This window comes from Podarcis muralis, chromosome 2 (genome assembly GCF_964188315.1).
Source record: "Podarcis muralis chromosome 2, rPodMur119.hap1.1, whole genome shotgun sequence".
Taxonomy (NCBI): domain Eukaryota; kingdom Metazoa; phylum Chordata; class Lepidosauria; order Squamata; family Lacertidae; genus Podarcis; species Podarcis muralis.
In genome coordinates, this window is record NC_135656.1 from 32,878,150 (window position 1) to 32,895,765 (window position 17,616).

A 17,616-nucleotide genomic window follows, 5' to 3' on the forward strand; every position below is an offset into this window, starting at 1 on the left:
GTGGTACCTCGGGTTATGAACTTAATTCGTTCCAGAGGTCTGTTCTTAACCCAAAACCGTTCTTAACCTGAGGCGCGCTTTTGCTAATGGGGCCTTCTGCTGCCGCCACACAATTTCCGTTCTCATCCTGGGGCAAAGTTCTCAACCTGAAGTATTACTTCCGGGTTAGCGGAGTTTGTAACCCGAAGCGTTTGTAACCTGAGGTACCACTGTATTTGTCATCCAAATTCCCAACTTGCACGTGGAGCAACATCACTGATTTCTGCAGTGCCACATTAGACTTATATACAGATTCCACAGCTCCTAGATTTGCTATTGGTGCAGCTGCTCTGAGGTCAAAGAAAATCTTTGATTCTCACCATAGTGGGGAAGCATCAGGTGAGTTGTGGGCCAGCCTAGCCTCCTGATCAGCTGCCAATATCTGCTGATGGGCAACTTCAAGACTCTTGCTCTGCCATCTTATGGTTCTTTATCTGTATTCCAGAACTAGGCTGGACAGCTCTCAAATGAAGGGCACTTTCGAAGAGAGGACTGTCATCTGACTGCTCTTCAAAATAAAGGGTGTCCTCTGTGAAGCACCACCTTAGCATTAAGCAGGTGCTATACAAGTGCACTGTTCATATACATTCAGGGTGAAAACTAAGATGGATGTTAATTGGGGCTGATGAAAAGTGAAGAGGTTGCCTCCAGAAGTTGCATTCAACTGAGGAGTGTGGCTTTAAACTCCAGGCCGATTTCCTTCCAAGTAGCTGACAAAGGCTCAATAAAATTAGGGCTGATAGGAAGGAGGCACTAAGAAAACTATGGGTTTTTTGTTTAAAATGTTTTATTTTGGGGGACAGAACATGAATAGAGACAGGGGTGCTTTAGCTGTTGGAATTCTGTCTGGCGTGTACTTCTTAAAACCAGGAGGGAGCCTTTTGTCAATAAAAGGGAAGGAAGCCTAGCTAGTATTAATGTATTTATTACACTTGGCCCAAGGTCATTCAGTAATTTTCATGTCTGAGTATTATAAACATGGGTTTTCTGAGTCTTGCTGTCAAAGTCTAGCCAACTATGCCACACTGCTTTCTAGGTATGAAATGCCATTCTCCCCGCCTTGTAGTAGGCAAAAGTTATACCATTCTAGGAACAATAGCTTGTGCTTTCCATGCAATGGCCAAAGGACATCGCAAGAAGCAGTGCTATTCCTAGCAGCAGATGCCTGCTCAGCTTGGCTTTTACAGGCATGTGAATAGTATGGAGCTTTTACAAAAGAGGCATGGATGATTTTTGCAATGCCATCACTAGCTAGAGCTATATCAATTTTTTATGTCATCAGGTTTCATAACTCTTCATTTGTTAATCTGGTTCTCAGTAGTTCTTCAACTCCTAAGGTTTTCTTCCAAGTTTTTTTTTTGTAATTAAGTGTTTTTTATTTTCAAAAAGCAGTACATATCACATATAGTATTATACAACTTAAAAAATCTAAAGGTGCTGTTTATGACGAAGATGTAACCTTCCTTTGGGGGGGGGGGGGCGGTTGTTCAGAGTTTATAAAAATTGTGTTTTCCCCAATGTTGAATATTCCGGAAGCTGGAATTTTAAAGGTGTTTTTGTTTTGCCAAAGCTAAGATGACATCTATCAATCACTGCTTCCCTCCGCCCCCATTTAGATTATCCCTACATGGTTAGTTATCACCTGTGACGTTTTACCCGCTGTGTGAGATGTCCAAGCTACTATTCTATGCTGCTGAAAGGCATTTATTTTTACCTGGCAGGAAACTCTTCTGTCTTGGGGAATTTGAATCTGACATTTTGAGAAACCTGCCACTGGAGTGTTCAGCTATTTGAACATGAAGTTATTTACATCTGTGCTAACGCAAGGAGGCTGAGGGGCACCACAGTGCACCTCAGCACAACACAGTCTTAAGGCTATTTGTGTGGCAGGATGACTGTACTCTTCCAGCCTACCATCGTGATCTGCAAGAAACCATGTATTTTCATACGAGCTCATTTTCTATTTGCTCATCATGAATTGAACCAAGGGAACGTGCTGGGCTTTGGCACTCTTAATTAGAAATCAGTGGCATAGCGTGGGGGGTGCAGGGGGGGCCAGCCGCACCGGGCGCAACATCTGGGGGGCGCGCGCTCGCACTCGCAGCTCTCTGCTCCTACCTGGCTCACTCACTCAGAGTGAGAGTTAGGGGGCGCAAATTACTTGCCTTGCCCGGGTGCTGACAACCCACGCTATGCCACTGTTAGAAATGCAACACTTGCCAGGGCTTGGAGAAACAGATGTGTTTGGGGTGCTCTAGTTTACAAGCATTTGGGCCACAGGGGAAAAAATTGCACGGATGGAATCTTCCAAGGATGATTCGAGATTGCTGTGATATTTGGGGAATGTAGCCTTTGAGATGAGATTGCGCTCTGCGAACACTGAAAAGTTTGCTCAAAGTCAGATCATCAGGTGTCGCTATGGGAATCCACAGCAATGAATTTCCCTACGGATTTCAGCAGAATAAATAATCACAGCTCTAGCGCTAGCAGTACTGTTGCTTACTCAGAAAACAAGCTAGGGACATAAGCAAGCCAGTGGCTGTTATCTTCTTCCACAGTGTGCTCTGGCACGTACTTGTATCAGTCCCTCGTGCGTCAACCTACAGAAGCAGACAACGTCTTATGATAAAAGGGACGCCCAAGTGTCGGGTCAGCCACTGGGATAGAGTTGAGGAAGTCAATGTTTTACACCTCGGCTGCTTGACCCATGCAAGGTCAGCTATGATATTTCAGCTGTAGGGAACGAGTCCAGAATTCCCATTCTGCTTTTTCAAAGCAATTTAAACTTAAACATTAAAAACAAAACTGGCTGGGCTCCACCGTTCTAAATCTGGCTGTTGCACAATTGGACGCCAGAGCACTATCTCTTTCCAAGTTTAGCCAAAGGCCTCAGTCCTGCAAGGTGCTAATGCCATTTGTTTGTAATGGCTTTGGCAAGAGTTACGGATAGTTAGCACTTTACCGCGTAACACTTTCTTAACAATACAAGGCTAAATCTCTACCAATAAACTGGGTGAGGTGTTGAGGTATCACTAAGGGACGGCAAATTTATTTTAATAGTTCGTTTTCTTCCCATCATGGTGGGCAAGGCACCATTTTGTTTTTTGTTTTTGTTTTTTTGCCTCAAGCACCAGAATGCCTCGTATCATCTGTGGAGAAACATCTCTGTTTACTAAAGACTGCCGATAGAAACTATTATGCAGCACAATACACAAGCATTCAAGCAACTTGAAAGAACAACTTTGAATGGTCAGCAATTCAGAAGAACTAGTGTGCTCTTTTCACATAATGGTTATGCTGCACAAAGCTACAACAGGGTCATGAAAATGCCTTGTGGACTTAGAGTGCAACTAGTTAATTAGGAGACTTGGGTAGCTGTCACACAATCTATAACTAGTGCAGTTTTTGGAAACTTAGGATCTTATAATTTCAATGCCAAGATGTTAACATCATACTGATATTCAAACCAGAAATTCACATGCAATCCTGAGGTTCTATCCATACACTGTTAGATGTCTGTCAACAAGTGCATATCTTTTTATTTAGAAAATGCATTGACAAATCCCAGATCTCATAGTATTAAAAGCTCCCTGGAGGGCTATAAATCAGTGTTATATTCATCGTTCCCTTAAGGGGTGGGTAAGGACACCCCCTGCCCACAGGAAGTCACTTTTTCACTTCTGATTTTTGAGCATTTAGCATACACTGCCATCATGCTTTCAGCCTTTTCTCTGCAACCACTACAACTCCAATTATATATATATACAATATATATACAATTATATATATATATATATATCTCCATCCTTAGCTTTGCAACAATGACTGCATCATTCATCAAGCAGCAAGAAAAATGGAAAATACTGAACAACCCATTATTGAAATTACTGGAGATTACCATTACCCGTAAGAACCACAAGTGCCTCTCAAATAGTTTCCCCTTGTTACAAGATGATTCACCACCTGACTGGCATTGTGGTTTGTGTGCAGGTAGGTGTTGGGAAGGAGAGGCAAAGCAAATGCAAGGTAAGCTTCAAAAAGCAGTATGACACAACCAGCTCTCAGCATCATGTTTGGGGTACAATAGTCCTACTTTTACCTTAACTAAATGGTTCAACCCAAATGAATTAGAATTGTGGCCCTCGATTGAAATGCAACCACAGAACTGGGACTTCATTTTCAAACTAGATTTTCCTGACCTGCACCTCACTGATAGTGACACTTGGGACAGGGGAAAGATTCAATTCCGTTTGCATTTCACCTAATTTGCACATTCAGAAATAATATGTGAACCAAAGCACAAGCACAGCCCTCTTTCGAAATCTTGCATTTCTCCAAACTTTGCAGTGCCTTCCTCCAGCCAAGCAATGCGTAGGAAAATACAAATCCTAGGCAACATGTGCATATAATTGTGAAATAGCATATAAAAATGTGTTGGATTGGGAGGGGGGTGCTTCACAAAAATGTGCATATGCGGAGAAATTTGCAGTAAAACGTTGATGCATTTCCATGAGGACTCTTTAAAAAAAACCCAAATCCCAGGCACAAACTGATGTGGAAATGTGGTGAATTGAATTTAAGATTGGAAAAATAAGAAAACTGAGAGAAACAAAGACAGACAGATCCACCCACCCCGATAGGATCCTACGAGCCAAGATTGGGTATGTAAATCTTCATATATCAGCCTTTATCTCTAGTAAAATGTGAAATCGTAGACAAAGATTCCCATTCCCATTTTCTAGGTCACACAGCACAGAAATTCAAATGAGGAGATGTTTTGACTTCCAAGAGATTCCACCAGGAAGGGCTGCCATAAGGTTATTCTTCTTGTCCCTGATGGTTATTTTATTCTAGGCAGCCAAATATTAAGTATGTTGCATCAAAACCAATCTATTATCTTCTTCCCTTCCCTTCCCCTGGTACCCTGTTTCACTCACAGTAGCAAGGGCAACCCAAATAGCAAACAGCTTTGTAGAGACCTTTTGGAAGAGTGTTCTCATCACCAATGTGGGCAATCTTAGGTTGCTCTAGCCAAGAAGAAGTTTGGTTTATTTCAAAGCCTCTCCTTACCTTGGGGACACAGGGAGGAAGCCAAGGGCACTGGACCAGGACTGGCAGAACACTCAGGCACCCCAAGCAAATGGCAAAGTTTATCATTTATATTGCCATATGACAAAGCCCACACTGGTAAGTAGACCCTGCCAAGTTGGGAAACTGCATGTTTCCGCAATCTGTCCTTGTCTGACAAATACAGCAAGTAAATTAATTGAATTAATAAAGGGCAACAGGAGTGGGAGGGAAGGAGGGGAAAGGTAAATAGGAAGGAAACAGATGCCATTACGCAAGATCCCAAGGACCCAACATTCTGAACTTTGCAAAATAGTTATCTTCCCATCAGGGCTTAAATTATATCCCAGGCTGTGAATAACAGCATAAGCAGACCGTGTGTCAACCATGTTCACAGAACCACTACAGCAGTCTGCAGTCTGCGATTGAGATGATAATGATGATGCTGATGCCAATATAATAATAATAATAATAATAATAATAATAATAATAATAATAATATTTTTTATTTGTATGCCTCCCATCTAACTGGGTCGCCCCAGCCACTCTGGATGGTTTCAAACAGCAAAACATCAAACATTAAAAACTTCCCTATACATGTGGCCTTCCAGAGTCCTTTGCAGGAATGTCTATGTTTTAAGAACTGGGTCCAGCAGGATTTGTGACCCTGCGTACTACCTCTTTGATCACATGGTACAGGTTCTTAGGGGAAGCAAGATGTCTTGAGCCAAGCTGTAAAGGGTAAAGGTAAAGGACGCCTGACAGTTAAGTCCAGTCACGGACAACTGTGGGGTTGTGGCTCTCGTCTCACTTTACTGGCCGAGGAAGCCGACATTTGTCCACAGACAGTTTTTCCGGGTCATGTGGCCAAGATGACAAAGCCGCTTCTGATGAAACCAGAGCAGCGCACAGAAACGCCATTTACCCTCCCACCGGGGTGGTACCTATTTATCTACTTGCACTTTGACGTGCTTTCGAACTGCTAGGTTGGCAGCAGCTGGGACCGAGCAACGGGAACTCACCCCATTGCGGGGATTCGAACTGCCGACCTTCCAATCAGCAAGCCCTAGGCTCAGTGGTTTAGACCACAACGCCACCCCTTAGAATCATAGGCTCTCTTAGGATCATAGGATCACAGAATTGGAAAGAACCCTGAGGATCATCGAGGTTGACAAGAGGAACAAGGCACAAATATACCTTTGTGGGAGAATGGTAGAGCTTAATTTTGTTTACAGATTACAAAAAGACCACTTCGAAAGGTTTATATGCCCACCCTGTGGAATGCCCTCCCATCAAGGGAGGAGATAAATAACTATACAGCCTTTAGAAGAGATCTGAAGGCAACCCTGCAGAATTTTTAATGTCTGCTGTTTAATTATGTTTGTGTGTATGCTGGAAGCTGCCCAAAGTGGCTGGGGAGACCTAGTCAGATGGGAGGGGTACTACTATTACTACTACTAATAGTTCAACCCCCTGCAAAGCAGGAATATGCAGCTGCCCCTTATGGAGATCAAACCTGATAGCAATTTTGGTGCTATCAGCACCATGCTCTAACTAACTGAACGGAAAGTTTCAGTTTCTAATCTTAAATTCAGTTCTCCAATCTTAAATTCAGTTCTCCCACGTATCCATATCAGTTTGTGGTTTGTTTGTTTTTAAGCCTGCAGGAAATTTTGTATGCATTTGCATGTGCATTTTACCTAAAATTGCATTAATTTTATTTACGACTTTATAATCTGCACTTCCATTAAAATATAGCAGGGCAGAGTACAACATATAAGGATGAAACAGCAACAACAACAAAAACCCATGCAAGCATAATTAAAAGCATTAATGTATCTATAAATACTGACTGGTTAAAAGAGGGGGAAACATTTTGTAATGGGCCGCCTAATTTTAAAAAGTTTTCAAAAGATGGCTGGAGGGAGGGGTTTCCACTGATGCTCTATTGATAGGAAGTTCCACAGGGCAGATCCTGCCACGCTAAAGTGGGGTCCCATAGTGGGGGGCCAACCAAACTTCAGAGTGTGGGGAACCACCAGACATGTTCCATCAGAGGACCTCATGGATAAAGAAGATGCACAAACAATCAGGCAGTCCCTAATGTACTTTGGTCCCAAGTTGCTTAGCACTTTGTGGATTAACGCACGTATCTTGAACCTGAACTGGTAGCAAATTGGCAACTTTCCCAGCAGTGGAGTAACATGTACAGTACCCAGTCATCTGCTCCTGTGAGCTGACTGGCTGCTGCCTTCTACACTGGCTGAAGCTTTTGAACCAGATACCAGGGCAGCCCCACATAAAACACTTTACAATCAAACCTTGAAGTTGCCAATGCACTGTGGTTGGGTTGTCACACCCCAGGAGCTGCCACAGCTGGTATACCACCCTGGACCTGATTTTAAAAAACAACACTTTGCTACAGAGGTCACGTGGGCCTCTAGTGACATAAATGGATCAAGGAGTACCCCGAACCGCATTCCTGCTCCTTCAGATAGTTGACCTCTCTCCTGGATACAAGAACTACCCACCCATAAGGCCTCCATATTTAAAGGATTCAAGTTCAGTGCACTGACCATTACCCAGTCCAGCACTGTACCAAAGCACTGGTCCAGAGCTTGCACAGCCTCTCTTGACTCAGTTGTAATGGAGAAACAGAGTTGGGTATCATCAGCATACTGAGGACACCTTGCTCCAAGCCTCCTAATGACCATTCTCAGTGGCTTCATGTAGATGTTGGAAAGTATGGGGGACAAAACAGTGCCTTGTGCCGCCCCATATCATAGGGGGCCGAAGAACATGCACCAAATGCTACTCTCTGGACACAGCCTTACAGGTAGGAATGGAGCCACAGTACCACCACTCTCCATCCTGCAGAAACAGTCCAGGAGAATCCCATGGTCAATGGTAGCAAAAGCTGCTGAGAGATGGAGCAGAAGGAACATGGTTGTACTGCCTTCTCCTTGCCTCTATACAGGCAGGTCAAGGGGATCTCTCAAACCCAGGTCTGAACTCCGAGCCTTTATATCCCAACTCAGTCACTGAGATCACCTGGAGGAAGGCTGTTTGTTGTGCCCCATGTTTCATTTTTTTTTTAAAAAAAAATTATTCATTTTCCATTACCGGACAATGACAGAAAGAAAGAAAAACAACAACATAAAAAGAAAGAATGAGTTAACAGTCACATATCAAAAGCAAACAAGGCCATCCACCAAATCACAACCCCCAAACCAACCAACACACAAACATTACCAACAATTAACAATTGACTTCCCTCCATCTCGGTTTTGGGTTATATGTATATTAAATCCAATCTGCAGTTTTTCATTATAAAATATCTACGCGTTGCAAGAGTTATATTACACCTACTGTGATTTTTATATCTCTAGAATTTGTTTCTATGTATGTTATAAATCTAGACCATTCATCAATAAACTTTCTCCCTTTTTGCTGTCTAATGTTGTGCCCCATGTTTCAGAAGCCCAACTGGCTTCAACTGGAAGTTGGGCATTTAGTATCACTTGTCCCATACTGTGAGAAACCCTCCCAGCAGAGAGATTTGGCAGGCATCATTGCAATGAACTGTTAGGGATCTCTTGGACACTTATTCATGCCAACAAGCCTATTGAGTTGTTTAAATTTTTTCAGGGTGAGCCTGCTGTTTCAATGGTTTTGCAGTGCCTTATTGGTATTTGATGCTAAGGAGGATGGTGGCATTTCAGTTTGTGCATTAGTTCATGTGAACAAGTTAGGTAATGGTAAAGGGACCCCTGACCATTAGGTCCAGTCGTGACCGACTCTGGGGTTGCAGCGCTCATCTCGCTCTATAGGCCGAGGAAGCTGGCATTTGTCCGCAGACAGCTTCCAGGTCATGTGGCCAGCAAGACTAAGCCGCTTCTGGCGAACCAGAGCAGCACACGGAAATGCCGTTTACCTTCCCGCCGGAGCGGTACCTATTTATCTACTTGCACTTTGAGGTGCTTTCGAACTGCTAGGTTGGCAGGAGCAGGGACTAAACAACGGGAGCTCATCCCATCGCAGGGATTCAAACCGCTGATCTTCAGATCGGCAAGTCCTAGGCTCTGTGGTTTAATCCACAGTGCCACCCGTGAAGAAGTTAGGTTCATCCTAAAAGATGGACAGAACTTGTTTCTCTCCTTCTCCACCCCTGCCCACAACCTTCTAGTTTTTTAAACATTTTTTGTACTTTCCTTTTAGCAAAAGAGAAAACAGTCTGAGAAAATGCCTCCCCCACCTATTCTACTTAGAGTGTTACCCCACTACCCCTTAAAGCTAGTTTTTGTGCAGCTAATGAGAATCGGTGGGAATATCAATCAGATGTCCTCTTCCTCTAAAACATGGTCCCTTCCCTTTCTTCTGAACAGCTGGTAGCACTGGAAGACTTGGGACTGTTCTGATCCAAGCTGGATGAAATTATTTATTTGACATGAACCTAAAATATTGCTGTTGCACTAAGTCACTTTTTTTTTAACAAGTACACTAATGAGGAGAGGGAGGAAAAACCATAAACAGGCACTTTTCCAACTCCCAGCAGCAATCATTAATTAAAAGGGAAAGGAGTCAAATACTTCCAAAAGGAAGGGGTAATGCCAGCTGGTTTCATGAGGTTTATTTAAATCTTTCAGCAAGTCCTGATCGATACTCCGAGGAGAAAAGAACAGTTCTCTTGCTCACTACAGGGCAAGAAAACCCACACATTAAAACTCATTTTTCTTCTCATCGGTGACGAGCCACAAACAACTTTTGCTTCGCTACAGATAAGGGGTCACTGCACATCTCCTTCTAACCCAGCGTGGTCTTGCGGTTCCCTTCTTCGCTTTGCTCTCTTGTTCATTACTGAGAAACAAGCACCTAGTGGAATTTTTTTGGCTTTCCAGCCCATGATTAGTGCCTGCCTCTCTTTGAACCGGTGCCCGCAGGTGCCCAGTGGGAGACTTTTTAAATAACATGCATTTCCCAAGGACAAAAATGTAACCTGTTTTGGTTTGTTGACTTGTTTCTAAATGCGCTTTCTGGTTACAAAAAGCATCTATCCTGAACTGAGCAAATAAGGTGCAGGAGGGGGGTAGAACCAACTGAAGGTGGTGCGGTATACTAAGCAAGTTTGAAAACAGATTTAAGAGGGTGTAATCGTGAACATGTTCTGGCCTGACCCTAATCAATTAAGCATGCTATGGGACCACAGCTTTATTTGGGTGTATGTTCCACTGAAATCAGTCTGGTGAACTTTTAGTTCTTAGGGACTGGGCTGCCTAGTCTGAAGACTGGCATTATTATGGACCACATCCTTGTCTTCACTGCATCACTGTCTTAGCTGCAGTTCCCCCCATCTATTTCCTTGTTATCTGGAGGTTTCAGGTGGCTGTGCAGTAATCTGGTCCAACCTCCTGCAATTCAGGAAACTTTTTGCCCAATGTGGGGCTTGAACCCACAACCCTGAGATTCAAAGCATCATGCTCTACCAACTGAGCTATTTCATCATTCCTTGATTCATCCAGCTTCACAAGAACTCATGAAGAAGGTTATTATTATACCCACCTAACAGACAAAGCACACTGACTGAGCCCCCAAGCACATGTAATTTAATCCACAGCTGTACAGTAGTACCTTGGGTTAAGTACTTAATTCGTTCCAGAGGTCTGTTCTTAACCTGAAACTGTTCTTAACCTGAAGCACCACTTTAGCTAATGGGGCCTCCTGCTGCTGCCACACCGCCAGAGCACAATTTCTGTTCTCATTCTGAAGCAAAGTTCTCAACCCGAGGTACTATTTCTGGGTTAGCGGAGTCTGTAACCTGAAGCATATGTAACCTGAAGCATATGTAACCCGAGGTACCACTATACTGGGATATGTACCATGATCTCCAAGATCCAAACCTTAAGATTCCAGACCTGCACAAGACCATGAGATTTGGGATTTAACAGTTCCTGCTGCTGAAATTACCATGAGAAGAAATAAAGCATATGTGATAGAGAAATGCCCGGCATATTTCTGAGATACTGTCTGAAGTCATGAAATAAATAAAAAAAGAGGATTTGGGAGAAAGATCATTACTCATAAATATATCCCTAAAAAGAGAGCAGCCTGGTTATTTACTGTCAACTCTAACTGTTCAGCACAGGAGGGAGACGGAATTCAGAGGAACAAAATAAGGATTACAACATGCGAATAGAGAAGAAGAGCTGGGATCAATGAAACAGGTAGGTAGCAGAGATACGTCCTTCAGCAAATGCATATTAAACTTTGAGAATTCAATGCCGCAAGTATTGTGGTAGTCTTAGCCAACTACAACAAAATATCCTCCTTTTTTGGTGGGGGGAATGCAAGGCATCTCTTTCAATTGCTACTAATTATCAGTGGGGCAATTAGGTCTTCCAGTGTCTTTAAAAGGTGGTTAAACCACCCCAGACTCATTCTGATGTCTGGCGCCTTGAATGTTAGAACTAAAGCCATCACAATAACTAGAAACACAACCCATCCCCATAGTCATATGTGATGGATTCTGGGGACCAGCAAGGACTGGTGAATATCATTGTTTTGTCACATTTATTAACTTTCTGGACACCCAGTTATTGAGCTTAGAGAGACCACTGGGCTGACCCAACATGGCCTTCCTTAACTTCCCATCTTGTTTCTTTTGTCCCAAAGGATAGTGGAGTCCCCCCCCCCCCCGCAAGTGGTTCTAAGGTTCTTTCGTTCAGATGCTCAGGTAACTACATATTTGAACTTCACATCTAATGTGAAGAAAATGTCTAGAGCAGACACATTCACAAAGTCTGAGAGCGATCAAAAGACATTCCTTCTAATCAAGAATTCCGTTTATGGGGGAAGCACTCCCCCCCCCCAACTACAGTTAAGCACATACAAAGACTGCAAAAGGGTTTTTACTTTGGCACTAGTAACTTCATTGCGTCTTCACTAAGCCCGGGTCTGTCCAAATTGGCTGGGGCAGGGGATGGGGCGAACACACCACCCAGTCTCTCAAGGTTCATGAGGCCTCTACTCTCAATGTATGTACACATGACTAAGTCCAGTAGGGCTTGCTGACAGAAATGTTTCAGGGTAGCTGCTTCTCAAATGCTGCTCAGTCCCAGTGGCTCTGTGCGCGCACGCACACACACACCTGACCGGTTGCACCTGATCTGCCTACATGACAAACATACCCCATATTCCAAAGTTGCTTAACTCTTATGGCTTCCACCAATGCACAACACAATATGGCTTAGATGCTGCTGCTGCCGTGCTTAAATATCAGTATACCTGCCTGCCTGCTGGTTGGCTTCCTACCAATGAACCCCGAGAACTGTACTACGGTGGGATTAAGGATCTCTAATAAAATTATATAATCAGCTTTCCAGGTTCTTTCGGAGAAATCATGATAATTAAAGCTGTTTCAAACTGATTTCAGTTCGTAGTTTGGATGAGACTTGTTTTCCTTTTGGGGCAAAATTCCTGGCAGCTGGCTATTCAGCATTCCCTGTAGGATTCCCGACCCTCCAGGTCATTCATCTGTATAGACTGGCCTTGCGTAATCCGTAAGTGTACAAACAAAAGTCAGTGGGGAAGGGGATAGAGGGGGGGGGATCCCACAGGCCATTCCCATGGAAGGATCCTCACTACTTTTATCCAATAACAGAACGGACCAGCTACGGTATTGTCAAGCTCCCTGATTTCTGAATCAGATTCAGGACTTTGCTCCCACTGCTGGTTCAGTGTTGTATTTGAACCGGCAAGCATGGTGCAGTGAGGCGGTTGCCACCATGGGCCACCATCCACTGGAAAGTCTCCCTTTTGGAATGAATGGGAACTAGCCAAGATGACCCCTCTTCATGTCAGTGCCACACGCAGCAGAATTGCCCCTTGGATTGTGCCTAAACCACTTAAGTTTACATTTCCATCAGATTCTGGGGGTAGGGGTAGCAACCCACCATATGCAGCTTTCCCCTTCCTTCCCCCATTTGTGGTTTGTTCCCCCCAACCCCTTTTTGTGTACATCAGATCCCTGTTTAAAAGCCTGCCATAAATTATGGCGTGCGTGCTTTAAACTGTAACTAAATCATACAATAAATAGGATGGGTGTGAAAGGAGCTTCTGCTAGGGCAAGCTTTGTGTATGTGTTTGCCAGAAAGACTCTCTCTCTCTCTGTCATGCAAATGCTATAATTATATTTTTAAAAGGGGGGGAGGGAGAGAACCCCACATTCTCTTGTCACTGCAGTACCGTAGATGGAGCAGTCGCTGGCTTCCTTGAACTCCCTTTACAGTCTAATTCTCTCTCACACAGAGACTTTTTAAAAAGAAACATTCTTCATATCTCCCCGCTAAAATTGCCTAGTTGTTGAAGGCGAGGGAAATTATTAAAAGCTTTATTTATTTATATCTCCTCTGCATCCATCCACCGTTCAAGAGAGAAGGTGGGAGGGTGCGGGTTGGGGAGTGGGGGGGGGGGAAGCGTCTAGGAAATGCTAACTTTTGCTTAATAAATGTGAGGCCAGAAGCTCAGGACACATTGTTATGTCTGGGTCTGAGGTGAGGGTGGGAGGTAGATTTCGTGTATAAATAAATAGATGGATTACATTCATACATGCCCAGTGACTTCCCTGAGGTTTCTTTCTCGTGGGTGGGGGCACTTGTGTGTGTGTTGTCCTTTGAAATCATAGTTCTTTGGATCGGAAATGCACAGAAAGAACGGAAAGGGGGGGGGCGGGTTCCTGAAGATTAAGTCCCCCCACCCTTCAAACTTCTCTTGCAACTGTACCCTCCGAGTTGATCATGCTATGGTAGCAACTGTCCGCCCAGCTTTCCTCCTGGGGAGAAGATAGACCTTTTTTAGATGTTGTGTTTTTGTAGCAGAGCAATCCAGGATTATCCATGTTAAGTTTTATTCCGGCTCTCATCTCCTCAGCTAAAAGATGAGAAGGAAAGCTTGCGGGGGGGGGGGCGGAGGGAAGAGAGAGAGAGAGAGAAAGAAGAGGCAAGAGGGAATCAGAGCAAATCCGTCTCGGAGGGAGAGCGCGCGAGAGACCTGCTCTTGTTTCCTTCCCATAGTTCTTCTCTCCATTGAGAGTTACATATTGTTTCCATTTTCTAGTACTTTTCTGGAATTCCATGTTATGACTTCAGCCCCAGAGAAATCCCTGCCTAGTAGGGCAGGAAACATTGAGAAACCCCTTCAACAGATTCTGGAAAAACTTCCAAGTCATGAATTGGAGACAGACGTAGCAGAGAGACACAGAGACGGGGAGATCTCCACCAACACACACGCACATAAGAAAACACCACACACCACTTCTTTCCTGCCCTGTAGAAAAAGCTTCAAAAGTTTGGAAATCATCATAATTTTTTTTCCCCTATTTTTTTTTTTAAAGGTAAGGCGCCTTGCATGCGACAGGCTGCTTCCTCTGGGAATAAACAGCTTTCTCCTCCCTCAATTATTTGCGTTGCGTTTTGTCTACCCCCCCCCCCAAAGCTTTTTGCAACAAATGGACTAGCTTGCAGGCTGGTGGTCCAGAGGTCTTTATGGCGGCGGCAGCAACCCCCCACTCGCCCCCCGGGAAGACGCAACTTCTTGGGCTGCTGGGACGAGCGAGGAGAGGAAACTTCGCTTACCTTCAAGCTGCGGAAGGGAGGGCGACTGCCCCGGCTTACCTTGGCCGCGCCGGCGGCGGCCACCTGCCCCTGCCACCTTGGGGGGTGGGGTGGGGGTGGAAAAAAGGATATGGGTTGCACACGATCCTGAGGCACCAGCTCCTGGGTCGGCTGTGCTGGCTCAAATAGAAGAAGACGATCGGCGCGAGGGCCGGGTAAGGGAGCGCTTCGCCGTCCGAGTCCCCGCTGCCCGGGTCCTTCTCCTTGTCCCCGGGGACCGAGCGACCTCCATCTCCCGAGAGATCATTAAGGCGGACGAAGGTCTTGGAGGCGCTGTCCTCCTCCGGGTCCTGCTCCTCGGCTGCTCGCGGTCCATCCTCGTCCATTCTCCGGCCACCAGACCCGGGTCCGACGAGCTGACCGAAGGAAAGAAGATGCGCCCCGGGAGGAGAGAGGCAGGGAGCGGGATGGGAGAGGGCAGGAGCTCCTTAGGCGTTAGGATGATGAGCCGGCCATGGGGCTGGTGGGGAAGAATCGCTGGCCATGGGGAGGATCGCGGTGTGGGGTGGCAGCGGGGTTGGCTCGGGAAAGGAAGGGGCTTCAGAAGCGGCGAGGGAGCCTCCTCCCCTCCCGCTGGGGCGGCTGCGTAAACCCCGCTCTCTCCATCGGGATCCAGACCGCAGCCGGCACGGGAGCTTCTCGTCACTTTTGGCGCCTTCTTTCTCCCCCAAGATCCTGAGGCAGCCGGGGAAGGAGGGCTGGGGGAAGGAGGGAGTCCCCGGTTAGCGGCGAGGAGGGTGGGAGCCGGTGCCCCGATGATCCACCCAGCTCCTCCGCGCTCCAACTCCGGGGCGCATTGCCGGGCGAGAGAAGACGACGGAGACTGCTGCGGGGGGCGCCTCTTTCAGGTCCGGCTGAATGGGGAGACTCCGCTCCTACTCCTCCAGCCTCAGCATCCTCGTCGTGCCGGGGACTGCGCGGGGTATCCTAAGGGTTTGGAAGGGATCCAGAGAGGGTGAGGGGTGTCCAGGAGCCTCTCCTGTAGGTTGGGCTCCTCCCGCCCTGCGGGGGCTACTGGAGAGGGTGGGGAGGGGTGACACGAGGTTTGGGGCGAGGTGTGGGGTGGGGAAGAGCAGATGCAACGCGCGCGGAGCCGGAGCCGCAGGAAGGACGGTGAGGAGGGATGCTCCTCCTCGCCGCTGCCTCTGCCGGACGGGAGAAGCGAGCGAAAAAGCTGGGCGCTCCGAGCACCTCACAGCTGGATCCCTCACTCCAACTTCAAGCCGGAGCTCCGCCCCGGAGCCGCGGCGCCAGCCAATCCCGAGCCCCCTTCAGACCCTCCTCATTGGCCGCGGGAGGCAGCCATAAGAAAAAAGATATAGCCCGGGCGAGAACCACAGCTGGAAGCAGCCACAGTTAGCGGAGCGCCGCTAGGTACCCTCCCCTCCCGGCTGCCTCAAGCGCCTTCATGGGGCGTGGAGAGCCAATGGGGCGCGCGGGTGGGGCAGAGCCCCTCTCGGATTGGCCCCTGAGCTGCCCAGGCACCGAGCCCGCTTCCACCACTCTCAGATCTCTTCGAGGAGGGCTGGGGCTTCCCTTTGAATGGTGCAGATCGGAGTCATTTCCCTTGCCCCAGATTGTGGGGTGCCGGCGGCGGCGGCAGAGGAGAGCCCCAGTTCGGCGCATAAACGAGGGCAGCCGAGCTTCCTGAGGCTTGCTGGAGGATTTGAGGGAGCGCAAAGAGGGGAATGAGCGAGAGGCGATGGAACAAATGCGGACGAAGAGAGCAGAAGCAACTCGGCAGGAGAGCAAGCGAGAAGGACGGCCAAGAGCAGCCGATCGGGAGAGAGCTGTGAGCGCTGCTGCACCAGCGTAGTCCCTGGTGCCTCCCTCCTGCTCCAGGGGGTGGCGGGGACTGGACATGGCCGGAGGAGGAGCAGGAGGGCATCAATCTGAAGAAGGTGCCGCTGATCAAGGAGGCAAAGGGGCGCATCCTGGCGGGGAACTAAGGAGGGGCACCAGGGTAGGATCCGCTCCAGATCCAGGGCAAATCTGTGGGAGTTTCGCCCTCCCTTCTCTAGGCGCAAGGGGTCAGGTCAAAGCCATTTTCTAGACGGAAACTGCAGTGGCTCACTCCCTACCTGGAGACCAAACGCACAAATCTTGTTGTTTCTCTATGGTGAGAACGGTGTTCTCTGTACATGCCCAGAGGCATTGTACTGCTGTATTGTTGCTGCACAGATCGCGGGAGACAAATAACCACAGCTGGTCTTGGAAGCGGTTCCTGCATTTGTGCCTGGAGACAACTTCGTGCATCTCTGTAGCAGAGGAGGAGGAGGATGGTCTGGTGGTCAAGGTTTCTGGCGAACATGCTACAAGTCAAGTCCACGGTATGAGTTAGGCAGTATAGCAGGACATATGTAGCCCCCACCTTCCCATCCTCAAACACCTTGGCATGGTTTTGCCTCTAGCCTGCCAGGCCAGGAAACACAGAAACACCTGAAAGCAGACAGGAAAATAGACCTGACTCTACTTCAGGTCCAAACAAGCCACAAAGTCCCATGCTGGTAGCCCCTGCTAGTCCAAGAGGAACAGACTGGGGAATCACAGGATCAGCTGGAGGTGGTACAACCCAGAAGAGTGAATGTTGTGTGAAATCCCCAGACTAATTGGTACCTCAGTAATTCTCTCCCCCACCTGTCTCTCTCTCAGAGGCATTCCCGAGCGTGCCACACGTACACACTTCCAGTTCAAAACACATGCCAGTCGCACATACTGCCAGAGCAGGGCAATGCCTTGAACCTTAGACTAGGACCAGGAAGATTCGAGTTCAAATCTCCACTTGGAGCTAACTGGGTGGCTTTGGGCCAGTCACACACTCTCTGAGCCTAACCTGCTTCAC

At 46.9% G+C, this 17,616-nt stretch overlaps 1 protein-coding gene across 15 annotated transcripts in view; it reads right to left on the bottom strand.

Moving 5' to 3' along the window:
* The window catches only part of CACNA1G (calcium voltage-gated channel subunit alpha1 G), a 323,096-nt gene extending 306,933 nt beyond the window's left edge, over positions 1-16,163 (bottom strand). For 6 of the 15 annotated variants that reach the window (XM_028716617.2, XM_028716576.2, XM_028716563.2 and 3 more), the window contains exon 1: positions 14,847-16,158. In XM_028716617.2, coding sequence (XP_028572450.2) covers positions 14,847-15,100 — 254 coding nt within the window. In that variant the 5' untranslated portion in view covers positions 15,101-16,158. Of the gene's footprint in view, positions 1-14,846 lie in introns of all 15 variants that reach the window. The other 9 variants (XM_028716569.2, XM_028716593.2, XM_028716545.2 and 6 more) reach the window with 4 other exon arrangements.
* Positions 16,164-17,616: the final 1,453 nt, after the last annotated feature.